General features: G+C 43.2%; 1 protein-coding gene across 1 annotated transcript in view; it reads right to left on the bottom strand.

Annotated features, from left to right (window-relative positions):
* Positions 1-747: 747 nt before the first annotated feature.
* The window catches only part of Dpt (dermatopontin), a 30,203-nt gene continuing 12,797 nt past the window's right edge, over positions 748-18,153 (bottom strand). Inside the window, exons 2-4 of the mRNA XM_031387794.1 lie at positions 17,350-17,475; positions 5,678-5,785; positions 748-1,853 (exon numbers count right to left, since the gene is read on the bottom strand). Coding sequence (XP_031243654.1) covers positions 1,787-1,853; positions 5,678-5,785; positions 17,350-17,475 — 301 coding nt within the window. The 3' untranslated portion in view covers positions 748-1,786. The remainder of the gene's footprint in view (positions 1,854-5,677; positions 5,786-17,349; positions 17,476-18,153) is intronic.

The raw sequence follows: 18,153 nt of genomic DNA, 5'->3' as shown, positions 1-18,153 counted from the left end.
CTGCCCGGTTTGTCTCCCTTCCTGCTGGGCTCCACATGAACCCAACTAAGGCCATTTCCTGGTTGTCATCCTGCACCAGCACTGCAATTGCTAAAATATTAATGGAACCCTCTGTGAAAACTAACACCGGGAAGCTTCTCATTATAAATTAAAACTGCAGAGAAGCAGCAGCAAAGAACTAAGGGAACTCAGCAGAAAGATGTGATCAAAGAGTTCTTAAGAATTGAGACAAAGGAGTCCATCTTTGGTTCTGTTCTTGCCTATCCCAAAGCTGGGAGCTTACTGGGGTAAATACAGCCACTGTTGGCCAAGATATGCTATTTCACCACCTACCTGGGATATATAGCAAAGTGTCCCCATCTAGTGCTTCTCCTGGGCCTATTTGGGGAGAAGTTGAGGGAATGATAGCAGTTAAGAAAAGAATAAACAAATGATACAGATAAAGAAAATATGAGTTTCCTATGGCTACAATTTCATGTGATATATATCAGGTCATGTGATACATCAGGTAAAGTAGCTAGATCTAAAGCCAAAGGAACATGGTTCCATCCTTTGTCTAGTCCTTAGGTGACAGGAACACTCTGAACTTTGTGTTCTAATGATCCGATTCCTCCAGGCCGATCCTCACCTCACATGGCCCCCAAGGCCATAGTCTTCAAGCCTTCTCACAAATCACAGTGTGAAGCTGTATTTTCAGGACAAATTAATGAATGATCAAAAGGGGAGCCTAGGAGATGCAAATTGACCTTTGATATTTATAACAGTGAATATTGATGCTTTTATTTTTTTTTAAAGAAGAAGGTACAAATGGCTAGAGACAGAGATATTACAGTGTCATCTCTGCAGAATACACTTCCAAGCGCCATGGAAAGGGAGGAGGATCCTCCAGGACCAATCCAGAGAAGTGCAAGCGGCATCCCTACGGCTTCTGGGGATATGGCAGTCTTTATATACTGGGTGTGTCTCAAGCTGCTGAAAACCCAAGATCCCTTCTCCCCTGGCCACTCTTGTCTCCTTAGATTCCTAATCTGAGTCACACTCTCTCATCTTTCTTTCACTGTTTCTGTCTTGAGACTGATTCGCGCAGGTTTTCCTGGCCCTCATATTCATTCTCATGGTTGGGTCTGATGTTGTATATCATCTTTGAATCAAGAAAGTTCTTTCAGCCTAAAGTCTTTCAGCTCGGTCCTCAAACCCTCCCACCTCCCCCTTTCACCTCCAAGTCCCCTCTCTTCTGAAGCATCTTTACTGGAACTTCTAAGTCTATGTGGCTCTTGTGGAAGGAGAGAGTAGGTACATGTTCTCTGAAGACAGAGAGTGCCCTATCACCACCACCCCAGGTGAGGTCTCTGGGTGTTGTCACTCAAACAGACTTAGCTATAGAGAACCTTTATCCTGCCTCCCTCAAGCTCTTTCTCTCCAAGTTTACTAAGCTTAATCTGAAGCTCAAGTTATAGTGCGAGCCACAGCAAGGCTGTACAACAGGTGTTCCAGGCATCGGGCTGTAAGCATGCAGGCTCTGTACATGTGCTGTGCAAGGAAGCTGATATCAGCAACTGGAGATGGTTGTCTTGGAATGTGTTGAAAGGAAGAGAGATGGCTTAATTGTGGGTTTATTTATGTGTGTGATCATGGTGAGAAAGTCCTAGGCAGCTGACACCATAGCTCCCTTCCCAGGGAAGAGAGCAAAAGAAAGAAGTGTAGATGTTCTAATCAACTTTAGCATATGTGATATGACACCCTCAGGACATCTTGCCCTTCACCCAGACTTCTGTATGTGTCGAATTTAAACGTTTTCGAATTCACAGTCATAGTCAGTCATCCGGCACATTATGAACTTCCACTGGCGATCCCTGTAGGAGGAGAGCCAGAAAAAGGAATGTCAGTGAGTGTAGAAAGAGCGGTTCCTGGGGAAATGCACTGATGGGCTTTGGCTAGATTTGGAGCTCTGGGGATTCTCACCTTGTTCTCAGAAGACTTCGATAAAGTCTTCAGAGAACTCATGGGTCTGTAAGGTTAGATTGTCCCAGATTACTGCTGGTTATAAGGCACGTGGGGGCTCTTATTATGGCAGGTGGTCAGTTCTTCATGGCTCAACCTCCATGGTGCCTCCAGGACTTACAAGTTCAGCACTCATTAGCACTACCTCTGTTTCACTGTGAAGAATCCTCCTTCTTTAGAAGAAGATGGACTTTTAAGGCCATCCATTTTCCCATAATACTTCCTTTCTCCGGAGGACTCTATGCGCCCAGAGTCCAGGGGATACACTGTGTGAAAGAAAATGCCTCGCCTATCAGAAACGGAATAGCCTATTTAAGTGATGGGATAGATTTGAGAGGGCACAGAATTGTTTGGTTTTGGAAAAAATGGTGCGGATGCACGCTGTTTTGCTAAGCTTAGGACCAAGTTCTGTTTTCAGCCGCTTAATAGAAATGCAGGGAGTTGTATACCCTCCACAGCGCTCCTGTGGCCTGATACTATTTAACAATGACAGCGACCATTGTCATTGTGAAGTCTCCAATGCCTCCAATGTGCCCGGCCCTGCACTAGACGCTCTACAACCTGTTCTGTCAATAATCCCCACTCATTGTTTTGTGAAAAAATAGGCTTAGTGTGATTAGACTTGCTTTGAAGGATTACCAACCAGCGAAAGGTGATGCTGTCAGATTCCGAAGGTGCTGAACTCAAATATTGGTCTTTCTCTTGCACTACGCTGATTCCCTTGCCAGGTGTCCTTAATGCCACCAGAGGACACAGCTGTCATGATTTTGGCGTAATCCCAATAAAGCGTGGAACTACTTTATCTATATTCAACTGAGCATTTTTTTTTCCACAATACAGTCCTCCCTCCTTCTGCTCTTTGAACCTGCGGGGCTTATTTCTGATTCAATGTATCCTAAACACCAATGACTGACAGCTCCAGCATCCAACTTCTGGATAGAAAGTATGTGGCGATGACCTTGCTAATCTGAGCGGGGGCTGGGGATGGTAAGCAAACAGCCCAAGGCAAGGCTTTCTAATTCTGAGTCTATTTTTTTCCAACTTGTCCTATGCAGTGCAACTGGGGACAGTGTTCTCTGGTACATGTCTTTAAGGGCCTGGAGGAATGAGATGTGTATTGATATTTGTTCTTGTAAAATCATCCACAGAGGATACGACTTGCTTTAGATGAGCAGCAAACGGGCGCTGTGTGTTTTCCAAGTGAATTTAATTATCACAGCTAATGCGTATCTACGCATGAAGGAGGTAAGAAAGATCCTGTGGCCAGGCATCTGTGATGTAAGTTTAAGAGGCAGTTAATGGAAGCTGAGAAAATTTTAAACTTGGTCCTAAAAGAATCAAGGGGCCTAACCAGGCTCTGTTTTCCATGCCAGACAGTAGCTTTCAACTAGGGGCTGAGTGGCTCTATGGTATATTTGGTAATGGCTGCAAAGAGTTTTGCCTGTCACCCTGAAGGTAAATAGATAACAGTGGCACCTAGTGGGTGGGGCTAACACCTAGAATCATAGAACAGATACTTGCAACAAAGAATTAACTGGCCCCAGGATGAGAAACCATTCCAGGAGAAGACATACACAAGTGAGTTTCGTACGTAAGGGAAGCCCTTGCTCTGATGGAATTTGTCCAGTGGGATTACGGGTGAGCACGCCATCTTCAATGGAAATGAAGAAACTAAAACCATGAATTTCCAAACCACTGGTTGTTGGTGACTGCATCAAAACTATATGGGCATGCTAATTTTATTTATGCTAACTTTATTTTTGTGTGTGTGTGTGGGGGGGGGCAGAAGTCATTTAAAAATAATTCAGAGTCACCATACCTCAGACTTCAGTGATTCTGTACCATCTGTGTAACTGATCATTTCCAAGCCAGTCAGAATTGGCCATCTTAACTGCCAAAAAATACTCATTTAGCACCAATTTTAGGTGATAGCCATTCATTCTTTACTGTTTCCATTTTGTGTTTTACTTTTAACCAGAAAACTCAGAACCAATATCCCCTTTAACTTGTAAATCTTTAGGAACACTTGACACTGGTACTAGATTTCCATACTCTTGGAGTTCTTGGGTCTCTCTTCTTAAATAGCTTTGCTGTGTGGTATACCACTCAATTGTTTCTCCTCCTTAGAATGAGTTTATCCAAACTCTACCTCTTCTACACTGTAGCTTTTTAGAAAACAGGGAACCAAGGAAGTTGAAACCCTATCTCAAACAGAAACAAGTTACACATGAAAACCGAAGAGCTCTCCTGTGGAGAAACCAGAATCTTTGTCCTTGGAACCTGGAACATACAATGTGCGTTTGCAGAGCTACTTTTGTGTCTTTAAAATATGTATTTCATAATAAATAAGTTAACTGTGGCTAAGTGAAGTGCAGCTTCATTTGGAAGCATATACACAAAAGGAAATGGTGCTCAGATTGACTACTCGGCTCGTAGTCTGTTAGCTTCTGAGGATTTACCTTCGGTTTTATTTGGTTTGCAGACCATGTGTGGGTAATCTTCCTGGAATTTATTTTTGTGTGACATTATTATCACTGAATAAAAGTCAAATCATCGCTTAACTTCTGAATCTCTCCATCCCTTTTCATGAATTAATAGAGAGATAGACACAAGAATCATATGACGATCATGTCTACAGGAATTTTTGACTCTTGTTTTCTTATGGTTTCAGTGTACATGGAGAGGCCCAGAAAGAAATAAGGGCAGGAACAGGGTCGAAGTGCAAGTTGGTGCTTTTCCTTTTTAAATGACTCAGGTCGTCTTTTCACTCAAGAAGGATTCTGATTTCATCATGTAATAATTCCCTCCCCTTTTCATTTCTAAATATGATTAGTCAGATACTGTGGTCTGCATGTTAATGTCTGTTATAAAATCTGTGTGGAAGAAACTAATGTCCGAAGTAATCACAGTACCAAGTAGTCCTAAGAGGTAAGGGTTGGGGGATGATTATGTCAAGAGTATGCTGTCCTCAGGAATGGTATCAGTGCCTTTGTATCTAGGTTCAGTTCCATTGTGTGGGAACACATGTGTGAGAGGGTCTGTCTTGGAAGCAAAGTTCAGTCCTCACCAAATATCTCCTGCTACCTTGATCTTAAATTTCCAAGTCTCTGGGACTGTGAACAGTAGATTTCTGATTTTTAGAAGTTGTCTAGTCTCAAATGTTGTGTTATACCAGACTGAATGTACTGAGAGAATGGATTTTGTATGTTCTTCTTTGTGAAGTCCCTCCTCTTCTTTTCCTCTCTTCCCCCCTACAATTCTAAGTGGTGAGCCCACAATGGCACAGGACTAGAAGGGAGTCCAGTTTGAGAATGAATATTCTTCCAGCCACCTCAATCTTTCCTTGGCATGTCAAGTGCTGTCTGAGGTTGACTGCAGGAACTGTTTAGAACGTCAAGGAATGCCCATGCCAAGTTCAAGGCTGCTGTGGTACTCGAGTAGGCTGGTGTCTGTCCTTCTTGTCAGGCTCACACTTCCTCACGAGGCAAGTTTCCATGAATTCTCACTTCTCACTGGCTCCTGCCGCCTAACCAAACCCACAGCTAATCCTTGACTAAGTAGGAAACTAGATTATTGGGGTCTTCGGGTAAAAGTACCCACAGTCAGGACCCCAGCAAGGAGTGAATCCACACAGCCTCTAACCCCGAGATCAGTGGACAGGGGTTACCCCTCTCACCTTTCCACGGCAGAGAAAGTGGTTGTTGCCCCTCGCATATAGAAATCATAGTCATAGGAAATCATGTCCATGTCTTCCCCATAGTGGCTTGGGTACTCTGTTGTCATCCTGTGTAGAGAGAACAAAGGGTTGGAGCAGATAGAAGATCAGTGTGAAAGAGATGGGGAGATCTTGGGAAATTGCAACTGAAGTTCAGTGGTTTCTGCCAAGCCACAATGATAGATAGAGACCTTCTTCCACTTCTCCACTTCCTCTCCCTAGCTATTGAACTGTACACTTCACACATGCAGCAACAGCATCAGCAACTGTAGCTATAACATAGGCAGAAGACTCTCCTGTCTTTGAAGTCATGCTGGATTATTTCCATCCTATTTAAGTCAGCCAGGGAGCTGTTTCAAATTGTATCATGACTCATTATTAGATCATAAAATCAACTGAATGGATCATGACTAGGTTTATGTTGATTGTCAGTTTGAAAGGGTCTAGAGTCATCTTGGAGGGAATTTTCTAGTTTGTGCTAATTGTGACTAAATATAGACAGAACCATAGTGTGGTGGTTTGAATAGGGTTGGCCTCTCATAAACTCATGTGTTTAAATGCTTGGCCCATGGGGAATGGCACCATTAGGTGGTGTGGCCTTGTTGGAGAAAGTGTGTCACTGTGGGGGTGGGCTTTGAGGCACTTCATGGTGTGGAATCTAGTGTCCTCCTGGCTGCCTGCAGATCAAGATATGGAACTCTTGGCTCCTCCGGGGCCATGTCTGCCTACACACTGCCATGCTTGCCACCATGATGATAATGGACGGAACCTCTGAAATTGTAAGCCAGCACCAATTAAATGTTTGCCTTTATAAGAGTTGCCTTGGTCATGGTGTCTCTTCACAGCAATAGAACCCTAACTAAGACACATGGGCTGGGGTCTTGCTCTAAGTTTAATCGTGAAAGCTAGCCAAACATCAGTAACCACCACTCTTTGCTTTGTGACTGGAGACAATCTAGAGCTGCATCTGTTTCCAGATGCCATGACTTCTCTGCTGTGATGGACTGTACCCATGAACTGTGAGCAAAAATTAAACCTTTCCATCCTAAGTTGCTCTTGTCACAGCACTGAGAAAATATAACTAATACACCAGCTTAAAAGAGAACACAACAGAACAGAAAGTTTCAGCTGAAATGGTGCATTGCTTACAATAGTGTTTGTGCATGAACACATTTATTTAAATGTATCTACGCATTAACTATGTGCACGTATTGTGTGACAGTTTGACACATATTTCTTACCATAGCTGGTAATAGTAAATGTGTTTAAAATATCTAGGTAAAATGTGAGCTCCACAAAGGTACAGTTCTCTCTGTCCACTACGGTAACCCTGGCAGCTGAAACAGTTCCTGCTACATGGCAAATATTTTCCGAATAAACAAATGGCTTTGTGAGAATGACTTAGTTGGTTTCCCAACCTATAAAAAAGAAAGCTGTCTTATACATTTCACTGCAAATAGTGAAAGGATGTGTGATAAAATGATCTAAGGCTCGTGTGGAATCATTAAACAGTTTTCTCCTCCCCCACCGGCATTGCCTCTTCCCTTCCTTTTGTCATTCTTCCTTCTTTATTCTCAAAGATTGGGTCAATCCTGAGACAAAGTTAGAATCCCCTTGATCTCATAAAAATTTGCCACTGGAATTCAAGACCCAAATAGATCCATTCAGGATAAAAAAGAAAAAGACACCAATGTCTTTCCCTAGACAGGCCTCATGTAGCCTACACTAGCCTTGGATTACTACGTAGCTAGGATAACTTTCAACTCCAGAGACTTCTGCCTTCACCTCCCAAGAGCCAAGATTACATGATGTACCAGCACTTCTGGATCACATCTGTATCCTCAGGGCTGCTCAGGGGGCAGCTACTTTGTGAGTGCCAGTAATCCCATTTGATTTGGGTGTACTAGGCCATTGTGCAGTCCAATGGTGTTAAGGTTGTGAGAATGAAAAAAAAAATCCTAGTTTATGAATTAGAAGGGATGATGGGAGGGTCTACAAGGAATCCATAGGTTCATCAGGACCTAGGTTAGCACAAGCTAGGTGGACTTAGTCAGAAATCTAAATTGTCTCTTTGAGCTTGTGTTAGTCATTCCTTTGCCTGAACAACTCACTCCCTTTCTGATTTGTTTCTTTGGAAGAAATTACTAGGCATCTTAGATACCAAGCCTGAACTCACATGGTTGCATGCATTTTCAATTGATATGTCCATGAAGAGAAAATTTAAAATCTCTTTTGGGCTTGTAAGGAGACCCTGACATAGCATTTCCTTTGTCTAACAACAACAACAGCAACAACAACAACAACAATAATCCAGCTAAGTGCTACATAAAGGGATCTAGTCGGGCCTCAGTTGGATCCCACTGACTTGTGACCTGAGGACTCAGTGCCAGCTGCTCTATGACAGTTTATCCAGAGGAGGGAGTGGACTGTTGAGAACACACATAATTTAAGTAGGATTTTGAGTGTGTTTCCTTCATTTCATAAAACATTCTAGAACTTCAAAAGCTGCATGTATACACGACGTATCAAACTTCATTACCAAAACTTTTAATCCTGCTCTAGCAATTGTCTGTATTTGGCACTATTGTGTTAGGCTACATCCAACTGCCCAAACTAGTTAACTGTTATTTCTATTGACCCTCTGCCCTGCCCTCAGATCAATTGCATAATAAAAAAAAAAATCTGGAATAAAGTGGGAGAGAAAAATTTGCACTTAAAATAAACATCAAAAAGGCTTAGGTTCCAAAGAGGGTCAAACAGTTCCCTAACGGTTTCTCTGGTGAGGATTTCTTACTCATTCAGTGAGCAGATGGGGCCTTCGGCTCAGTGGACAGGTTTCTAGGAAGTGTCCCTCTGTAGAAGCAGGGTCAGCTGACCAGTGACTTTCTAGGATTTCCCAGAGAAGGCAAGATGTTTGCCATTGGTATTGGTCCAAATTAGTTCTAGCTTTGATTTTTGGTTGCGTTTTGGTTGTTTTCATCATAAAACCGGGAGATCAAACTTGGACTTTCTTCCTGAACTTTGAATTAGGAGAAATAGTGAAGGAGGCTGGAAACTAAAAATATGGAAGTAGAAGTGATCTCAATCATTGATAAAATGTGAGCCTTCTAAACACCAGCTGCAGCAAGAATTTCTGTTTCAAATTTAGTCTAGGATTCCATATGTTTAGTCCAATAGATATATGTCTATTTATTTCTTTGTGATACCATGTGCATGTACACAGATACACACACATGCATACACACACACATACACACACATACATACACACAATGTACTAATAAATAAAAACCCAAGTAATAGTCAATCAAGAAAATAAGAGGCGTTAAACTTACGAGTTAAAACCGAGACAAAGTTTACATACTTTTCAGAAAGTCAAGAGAGGCCAAAGGAAACTGGATGATAATGTTTTATTGCACATCTTTCATGAAGATAAAAGGGGTAAGATTCAGTGTGGTTTCAGCTTTTTTGTGAATCACTATGCAGTTTCAGACAGCTTTTTGGCAAAGTCCCTCATACAGATCATTGCCACACATTTCTAGCCCAGTTAAAATAGTCAAGTAACCCAGCACTTGACAAGAGGAAGGGAAGGGCAGTGTATTAAAGAACTTAGTGTATTTCAAAGTATTTCTGAGAAATATAGGGGGCATATTTACCCTCTTTTCATAAAAAAATCACTGTATATGTGTGTGTGTGTGTGTGTGTGTGTCCATATGCATGTGTGTATACTTATTTTTCCTACCACTTTCAAAGAGCATCTGGGGCACAGTTTCTCACCTCTTGTTCCAATGCTTAGAGACCTGGAAAACTTAAGATTTGTGTGAGTTCTTGTGTCAGACAGGGATGAATAAGACAGAAATAACTTAAATGATATCTTAGTTATGAGCAGCCAAAAATCAGTTTGGACTGAAGGGAGACTGACACAGGCCTTTAGGCCTTTCCCATCTGTGATATTTGAATCACAGATATTGTCAACAGGTACAACTAGACTCAATGAATGGTTGCTGAGTACATCATGGGCTGGCGGGTATAGAGATCTCTTTGAGGCATCATTGGTATGTGGCACCATACACATATTTTATGAGCTAGTGTTTACAGAGCATAGAAGAGGCACTAAGCAAGTATAGACTTGATGTGTCAAAGTTGGTTTACAATTTACATTTAAGTCAAAGATGATAACTGTCTGACAGGTAAGTTGAGAAGTGGGGACTTTCTCAACTATCCCTGTCATCTGTTCAGGATCAAGGTGTGTATATAATGCCTTTCCTGTCACACTATAAGAAACGAGGACACTCCAGGGTGGATGACTTTGTTAGTGCCCTTAACATGCCCATACTACATCACAACTTGTTTGAGCTATTTTTGACAAGACAGAATGATAAAACATTGTTGAGGTTTGCTCTTTTGCTATGTGTTGTAATGCTAGATACTGACCCACAAGGCCTGGTTGCCCCAGGGATATGAGGATCTGCATATACACAAAGTAATGCTATGTGAACTTGCTTCTTAATTTAAAACTATTGGTTGAATAGAGATGCCGACAAGCCTGTACCTGAACAGAAGAGAGGAGGGCAGAGCTTCAATTTTGGGGCTGGGAGGTGTCTGAGGAGGACCACAGGGGGAGAGAGAAGAAGGTGGAGAAAGCAGACACCATGGGGTAGCTGAGTCATGGAAGTATGGCCATGAAGGCTGGCCAGTTGGAGTTAAGAACAGCCCAGATGGAGCACAGCAAGTTATAACTCAGGGTTATTGATAGGGAAGTTGACATAATAGCACAGAAGGTTGATATCTGCCCAGCTTTATTGCTTTAAGGGCTTATTATAAATATAAAGGTTGTGTGTCTTTTATCTGAGAACTGAATGATTAAAGGCGGGGTAGAAACCCTCAATTGAGATTAAATATTTACTACAACAAAATCCAAGTGTACTTATATATACAATATATGTGATATATATACAATATATGTGATATATATATATTATATATTGAGAGAGAGAGAGAGAGAGAGAGAGAGAGAGAGAGAGAGAGAGAGAGAGAGAGAGAGAGATGGGCAAAGAAGCAGGTATCTTGATCCCTCCCCAGAGAGCTGGCCATTGGCCAAATAGGACCACATGCCATGTCCTCTACAGTCACATAAGTGCCCTTCTCTGTGGCGACAGACTGAATTCTGGGAACTTGGGCTGTGACAGAGAGCATAAAATGTTAGTGTCTATCCTCTGTGGCATTTGGGGGCTTATATTTCAAAGGGTTCAGATATGTATCACCACACAGCGGAAGCATAGTTCACAGGATGTCTGCGACTTAAATTAGAAGAGGAAAGACCCTGAACTTTTTTCAAATTGCTATTTTGGAAGTGAGCCTCAAGCTCTCGCTTCAAGCCCAGGCCTGGTCGGCAGTGGTCACATTTGTTTTGATTACTGTTGACAGTCATTAGCCTGGCTCCCCTAAGCTGTACATCAACAAGGACACTTTCACCTCCAACTTCTCCCTCCCTCTAAATAAAGCACCCTTCACTTGCCCATTAGATATCTGCTGTGTCACTGCCTAGCACTTGATCTGTATTGTTTTAATTTTCTTCCTGTGATAAAGGTAAGTGGCTGTACACTATACACATAATGTGGGATCTGGAGGTGGCTGGACCTCTCCAAATCAAACTCACTTTTTTGAAGAGCATTACAACTTCCATATCTCAGGTTCTTCATGAGCATAGGGAAGATTTCACTAAACAAATAGATAATACAATAGCCAAGGTTCGGAAATTCTCCTGTCTGTAAATTGCACCTATTTTCTATCCTTTCCCATTTAGTAACCCGACTGGTTAACTGGATGAAGAAATGAAGGGTGTCTCCTAGAGTTCTGTGGATAGAAGTGGACTTGGTCTGTGATTGACAGGCTTGCTTTGTTCTAAGTAGCTCACAGGTTGGGTGAGCTGGTACTCAGACAATCAGACACATCTCTGAAGTGTCTGCTTTTGAAGTCTGAACACAAGGGAAGAGAGCATCTCCTATATGTGGGTAGCAAATAGACTTCAACATTATAAATAGGGGACAGTAACTGTGACAGCCACTCCAGCTGAGTAAAAGGACAATCGATTCTGTGCCACCTCAGGGGAGCTGTGGCTCCTCAAAGTGAGTACGTGGAGGGCAGGGTGGTGGTTGCTTGTGAAGGATGGGAGCATCCATCCACAGTGTGCACTCTTCAACGGTAACACCCAGATTCGTTATCTCAAGATAGAGGGCCTTCCATCTCTGCAATAATAGCTGCAATGCTGGCTCAGAGCAATCAGTTGTGGACAGTTCCTCTTTTCATCAGGCCTCTGGGAAACATGCTACAGGACCAGCCAGCCAGGGCAGGGTGACAGACTCCCTGACGGAAGGCCTATGAGCTCATTCCTGACTTAAACAGAGCATCACGGGAATGACCTTCTAGTGTTAAAATCAGGACAAGAGGGCCCGGTTTCACAAAGATTTTCTTTGACTGGATTATTCACAGTGGAAGAAAAAGAGACAAATATTCTCTTGAACTGACTTTTGTTGTTGTGAACTAGAAATGTGAAGGAATTAAGCAAAGCTACGCTCTGCCTTACAAACTGGACATGAGGGCGAGTCAGGGGGAGAATGGTGGGAAATGTTTGACTGTCACAGAAAGCCAGTGACTGTGAAAGACAATGTAAAGGTCATTTAAACACCAGATCATTCTACAAACCTACTGGACAGTCATAGACCCAGAGAAGAATCATTTAGACAGAACAACAAACAAACAAACAAGTCTCTAATTCAAACCCCCCTGTTCCAGGATGTATATGCATAACTTAAATCCAGCTGGCTGATTGACTGGGATGTGACCAGGAGGAGCTGTTTGAGGACAGTGGAGGAGGCAAAAGGTGACATGTGTTGGTTGTTAACAGACCATTGGACTACGAATTTGGATTCTTCCAGCTAAATAAATATGTGTTACATTTACATATTCATCTAGTCCAGTGGGAACCGATTAGTAACGGCATGTCTGCATCGAGCAGGAATTCACTTTCTTGCCAGGTTTCAGTGATGTTGTGATATCCAGAGAGATATCATGCTGAAATCAGAGTGGTACCTTGGCTCCCAGCAAACAAATAAATCCCACATGCATCTGGGAGCTGGTGATGCTTTTGTTTTCCTATCCCGGAAGGATATTTTTGAGTCTCTAAATGCTTGAAACTACAGAGGTGACAGACACCCCCTTGACAAGCTTCACATGTATGCTGCAGAGAGATTTTCTGTGTAGAAGAGGAACAGGCTGCAGTGGAGCATGCCTGTAATTCCTACACTGCCACTGTAGATCAGGATTTCTTCAAACGTTCAGCTAACATTTCCTGATCTACAATGGCAGTTCCCAACCAGCCAAGGATATATAGAGCTTGTGTCGGACAAACACCTAGGGCTGAGGAGGAGTCTCAGTGATTAAGAGCACCTACTGTGCCTGCAGAGGAACAAAGGTCGATTCTCAGCACCCACATAGGGTAGCTTTCAACCTCCAATAACTCTCCATCTAGGGGATCTAATGGTCTCCTCAGGATTTCATGATGTCTGGACACACAGACACATAGACACACAGACACACACAGACACACAGAGAGACAGACAGACACACAGAGAGAGGCACACACACAGACACACAGAGACAAATACACACAGATACACACACGGACAAATACACACAGATACACACATACACACACACACACATGCAGGTGGAAAGGTTCATCCTTTCATGTGTCTAGTTCTACCATTTAATTCAAGTCAGCTCAAGTGATGTAAGAGAAGGTACCAAGTGCAGGGATTACCAGCATGTCAGCATAGGGAAGATAGAACATAGCTGTCAATTCACCATGCAGGGCTGTTAAAAGGATCCAGCACAATGACAAGCACAAAGAAACTTGGGGTTTTTTAAAATTATCATTTATTAAAAAGTCACTCTATCAATGTCGATTTCACTGCAATTGCTACTCGTAAGGGTTAGCAACATATAGTTATTCTTTTGACAGCTTTTATATTAAGGGCCAGACTGTATGCTGAGATACTGAAGAACTGAAAACTTAGGACCTTGGAGTTTCATTCAATTTAGAAGCATATAATATAACACCATGACTCAGGCAATTTAAAGATCCCACTAAAATGTCCAGACACCCTTGGAACAGTGAGTCATATACTGTGTTCTGTGGTGTTGGGTGCACGTTCTTTATGCCACTTCTCCAGTGTTTCCTTGGAAAAAGTATCATTCCCACAGGCCAGCTGTGTGAGCTCTCCATCCCGACACTGCAGTCTGAGCTACAGCCAATCACGTTGAAGCACTCATTGTGCAGTCTGAGCTACAGCCAATCCCGTTGAAGCACTCGTTTTGTGGCATCTGCTTCAAAGTTGAGTTGTGATGTTGTTCTCACTACCCTGTGACTCTGACTAATGGTGATATATCTGGGCCTGGGTGGGGTGAGGGAGAATAAGGGGTTGGGGGTTAGGAAGGCAAGTGGAAGAACCCTGAAGATCAAGGCATGGGGATGAATATTATGAAACCTGAATGTTTCTGTCAATTCAAGAAGTGTTGCCCATCTCATTTAGACCATTGTTAAATTAACCAAGATCCTCTCTGTTCCTTATACATACCTTTCCATAGTCATTAAATTCTTAGTATTATAAGTGATGAGTTGTATCTAAGGGGGGGTTGGAGAATTCATTTTTAAAGAGAGAAAGGACATGTAATATTTGTGGGGAAGCAAGGCCGATGACCACTGGAGTCTCTGGCACCCTTAGATTGATAGTGGAATTTGGTACACAGTGATTTATCTGTATCTGGCCTTGTCACCCACATAAACAGGGTTAAGCTTCAAGCATCAATGCTCCAAGTGCTGACACACAATACAGAATGTGGATCATTTTTATTGGTTGCTCAGTTAGAAGACAAGGATTACAGAAAATGTAGATGCTTCCTCCTTTGTCCCTGCCTTCTCTACATCCACACTAAACCTCTGTTGTCACTAAGATTTTCTAAAACTAGTGAGCCTTGGGCATCTATCTGCCTGATGGCTGAAAGCCTTGGGCCCTGAGCCTATTCCCTGTTGTTCTGTTTGTCCAGGACCCCAGGCAGCAGACATGATGGTCTGTCTGCAGACATTGCAGGCTCTCTCATTCATCCTGGCAGAGATCCAATGCTCTCACTGTGATGGCAAATGTATCTGTCCCAGAATCCTCTTCCTCTCTCTGGGCGAGCATGACTCAGTGCACCCCTGGCTCACCCCTGCTCCTCTGCACATCCATCTCCTGTCACATGTTCTGTTTTCTGCAAGGCAATGCTTGGCCTTGTCGGGTGTTTCTGGATAGGGTCTGCCCTTGAAAGGCTTATTAGAAGGCCTCTCCTGAATTTGGGAAAGTGGAGGGGACTCTGCTTTAAAAACAACCCAGGTTTGTGTGATCATAGCCCATGGCAATGCCAGGATCCTGTTATCACATTTAACCCTCACTGTGAAGCTAGGGTGTAGGCTAAAACCTTCATTAATTGAACAAATGGGAGTGTCTGCTGTGGGTCTGATGTCACCAAAGGGCCTTGGGACATGGGGAGAGAGCTTGGTCCTTAAAGGGCCTACTCCATAAGCATGAAGAGTCTGATCTCCAGCACTCGTGTCAAAATCTGAGCATAGCAGCTCACACTAGTGATCCGAGCCCTGGGGAATCCAAGATAGGAGAATGTGGAATCTAAGATAGGAGGGTACTTGAAGCTCACTGGTCAGCCAGTCTAACCTAGAATGTCGAGATCCAAGTCCCAGAAAGAGACTCTTTCAGAAGACAAGGTACATCCCAGGTAGACATTTAACATCCACACACATGGAACACATGTTCATCCACACACAGACAAACACACAGAGAGAAAAATATACAAAAATTCTTCCTAAAGAGTGTGGTAGGCATAAGTACCAAGATTTCTGTGAGCTCAGAGTTTATTACGCAGAGGCGGGAGGGTGGGACTGAAAAATTAAAAATCTATTTAAGTTTAAAAACATCAACCTATGTTTTTTTCTGAAAAAAAAAAATTCTCTTTCTATTAAGGAATCACTTATGACTGGGGATGTGGTACAGTCCTGAAACACATGCCTAGAGTGATGGATTCTTGGCACTGTAAGAAAATCAGAAACTTCTGCCCAGTCTTTCCTCTCCCTCTCTCTCCCTCTCCCTCCTCCCTGCCCCGCTCGGTCATGCACATGGGTGCATACATAGACATATCATTAAGATCCAAACAAACATTGTGCTAGACACTCATTGCCTATACAAAGATCAATGAGTTTTCCTATACCAGGTACTCAAAGTCTGGGTAGAGGGAAGTAGCCATACACAGAAAGAATGTAATAGCATGATGTTCTCATCCTTACAGACTGCAAACTGCAGTTTTCATCCGATTTTTTTTTCTTTTTTTTTATGGAGACACAGTAAATAAGCATTGCCATCATTTCCAATGGTGCACTGAGGTTTTCATGGAATACAGATGCCTTTCCAGGGACAGGAAGTTACAGAGGGGACAAAGAGGAAAGAGATTGCAGTAAAAGATGGTATGGAGCCTGCGATGTAGGATGCCCTTGCATTTACCATCATTCCTTGGGCCCAACATAGCACGCAGATCTCTGGTCTTTTGATTCAGGATCTGCTTGGGCTCAATCATCAGCCCTTGGCGCACCTGCTCTCCAGTCACGCTGGGGTAAGAAATACTTACGGTGAGGCTAGAGGATGTTTCTTTTCCAGCATGTAGCTTTCAGACATCAGCTGACTATGAGCTGTGAATTTACTGTCATTGCTGCAAGAAAAACTGTCAGTCTCTAGAGACTGTGTGCACCACTGGGGCGTCTGAGGAGTAGCACCATGATTAACAGAGGCCAGAACCCGCAAGGCTCTCCTCCCAAGCATCTGACCACGCAGAGACAGATCCCTTGAATGAGCCAAGCTTCACATGTTGATCTTGGATGGCTATCCCAGGCTTAAATGCTTGAGTTGTTTGCAGGCCAGAGAACTTGGGATAAGTTGGGCGGTTAACTGGTGTGAGTTATCAGGGTGACTAAATGTGTGTGTACTCTCATCGAAGATTGGAAGCCAGAGTCAGGGAGCACTGGGCTTCATCCCGGGGAGAGAACGAAATAGGACATGCCAGGCTGTGGCTGCCGAGCAACTCCGAAAACACCAGCACTGCTTTGTTGTTGCTGTGATTGTTGTTGTTTTGTTTCCTGTCTCTAACTCTTTACCAGAATGTGGCCCGGGAGACACTTGGTTACCCCGAGAAGTGCCGCAGGAATGCAGGTCCCAAACAGACTTGGATGTGAGGTGAAGTCATCATCATGACAGAGGGAACAGGCTTGGGGACAGGAGCCACTAGGCATTTTTCTGTTTCTTTCTTCATGGCTAAGAAGGGTACAGGGACATCGGGTTGGGTAACCTGTTGGGCTCTTTCCTGTATGAATGGTCTCCCTCAGCCATTCACTCTCTTCTTCTATACTCTAACTGCTGCTTATCAAGCTGGTTTGTGACATCCTGGGCTTACTTGAAGGACCAGATCATTGTAGGCTCAACCCCACCCACCCCCAGGAGCTCTGAGGAATACAGTTTAGCTACCAGACTCACCAGCAGGAATATGGACACCTCTTGCTGTAACGGCAGCAGTAAAATTGCCACTCTCGATCCAGCACTGACTCGAAGTAGCGGCTCTGGAACCCCGCCACCAATCCATTGTTAGAGCACTTCTGGTACCTGAAGAGAAGAAGGCATCAGGGCACTGATGAATGCAGACCCCCTCCCTCAGACCCTCCTGACACAGTTAATATGCTCTCGTTGACCCATGTGCCATAAAAGTTCCAATGACTCAGCAACTTTGAATGGAAGGAAGCTTAGGAGACCCTGTTCCTAATGACTTTTCATAGATGTATGCTTAGATGAAAGAAAATTTGTGAAATTTACAATTGAGGGTGCTATAAATCATTTTACTTGAATTTAAACTAGAAAGCTGGCAAAGAACTATAATGAATTGTCAAACTTCAAATTAACATTTTCTCTCTCCCTACACAGCACACAAAGTATAGATAGATTCAGTGCTGTTCTGGGGAACCTGATGGGAAGTCTAGGGTCATAGCCAGCATTCTGCGTATCCAGGAATCTTTCTATCATCTTCTAGGGGAGTCTCTGAACTTCGCCCCTAGAACCTACAGATGAGCCAGGAACATGGAAAAACTCCTCACAGAAAATTCACAGGCTAACCGATTTCAAACTCTCTCCAGAAGCCCCTTTTCTGTCCTATCATTTCTGATTTTTCCAGCACAGTGAGTCCTCCGTCCTGGTCTGAAGTTGGGAGGGAATTTTCACTTTCATCTACCGGTGCTGCTGGTCTTGGAACCCAGCCCTTCCATTTTTTTTTTTTTTAGATATTTTCTT

The sequence above is a fragment of the Mastomys coucha genome, unplaced genomic scaffold, assembly GCF_008632895.1.
Source record: "Mastomys coucha isolate ucsf_1 unplaced genomic scaffold, UCSF_Mcou_1 pScaffold1, whole genome shotgun sequence".
In the NCBI taxonomy this organism is placed as follows: domain Eukaryota; kingdom Metazoa; phylum Chordata; class Mammalia; order Rodentia; family Muridae; genus Mastomys; species Mastomys coucha.
The sequence above is the reverse complement of the archived record's forward strand: the minus strand, read 5'-3'. Positions and strand labels throughout refer to the sequence as shown.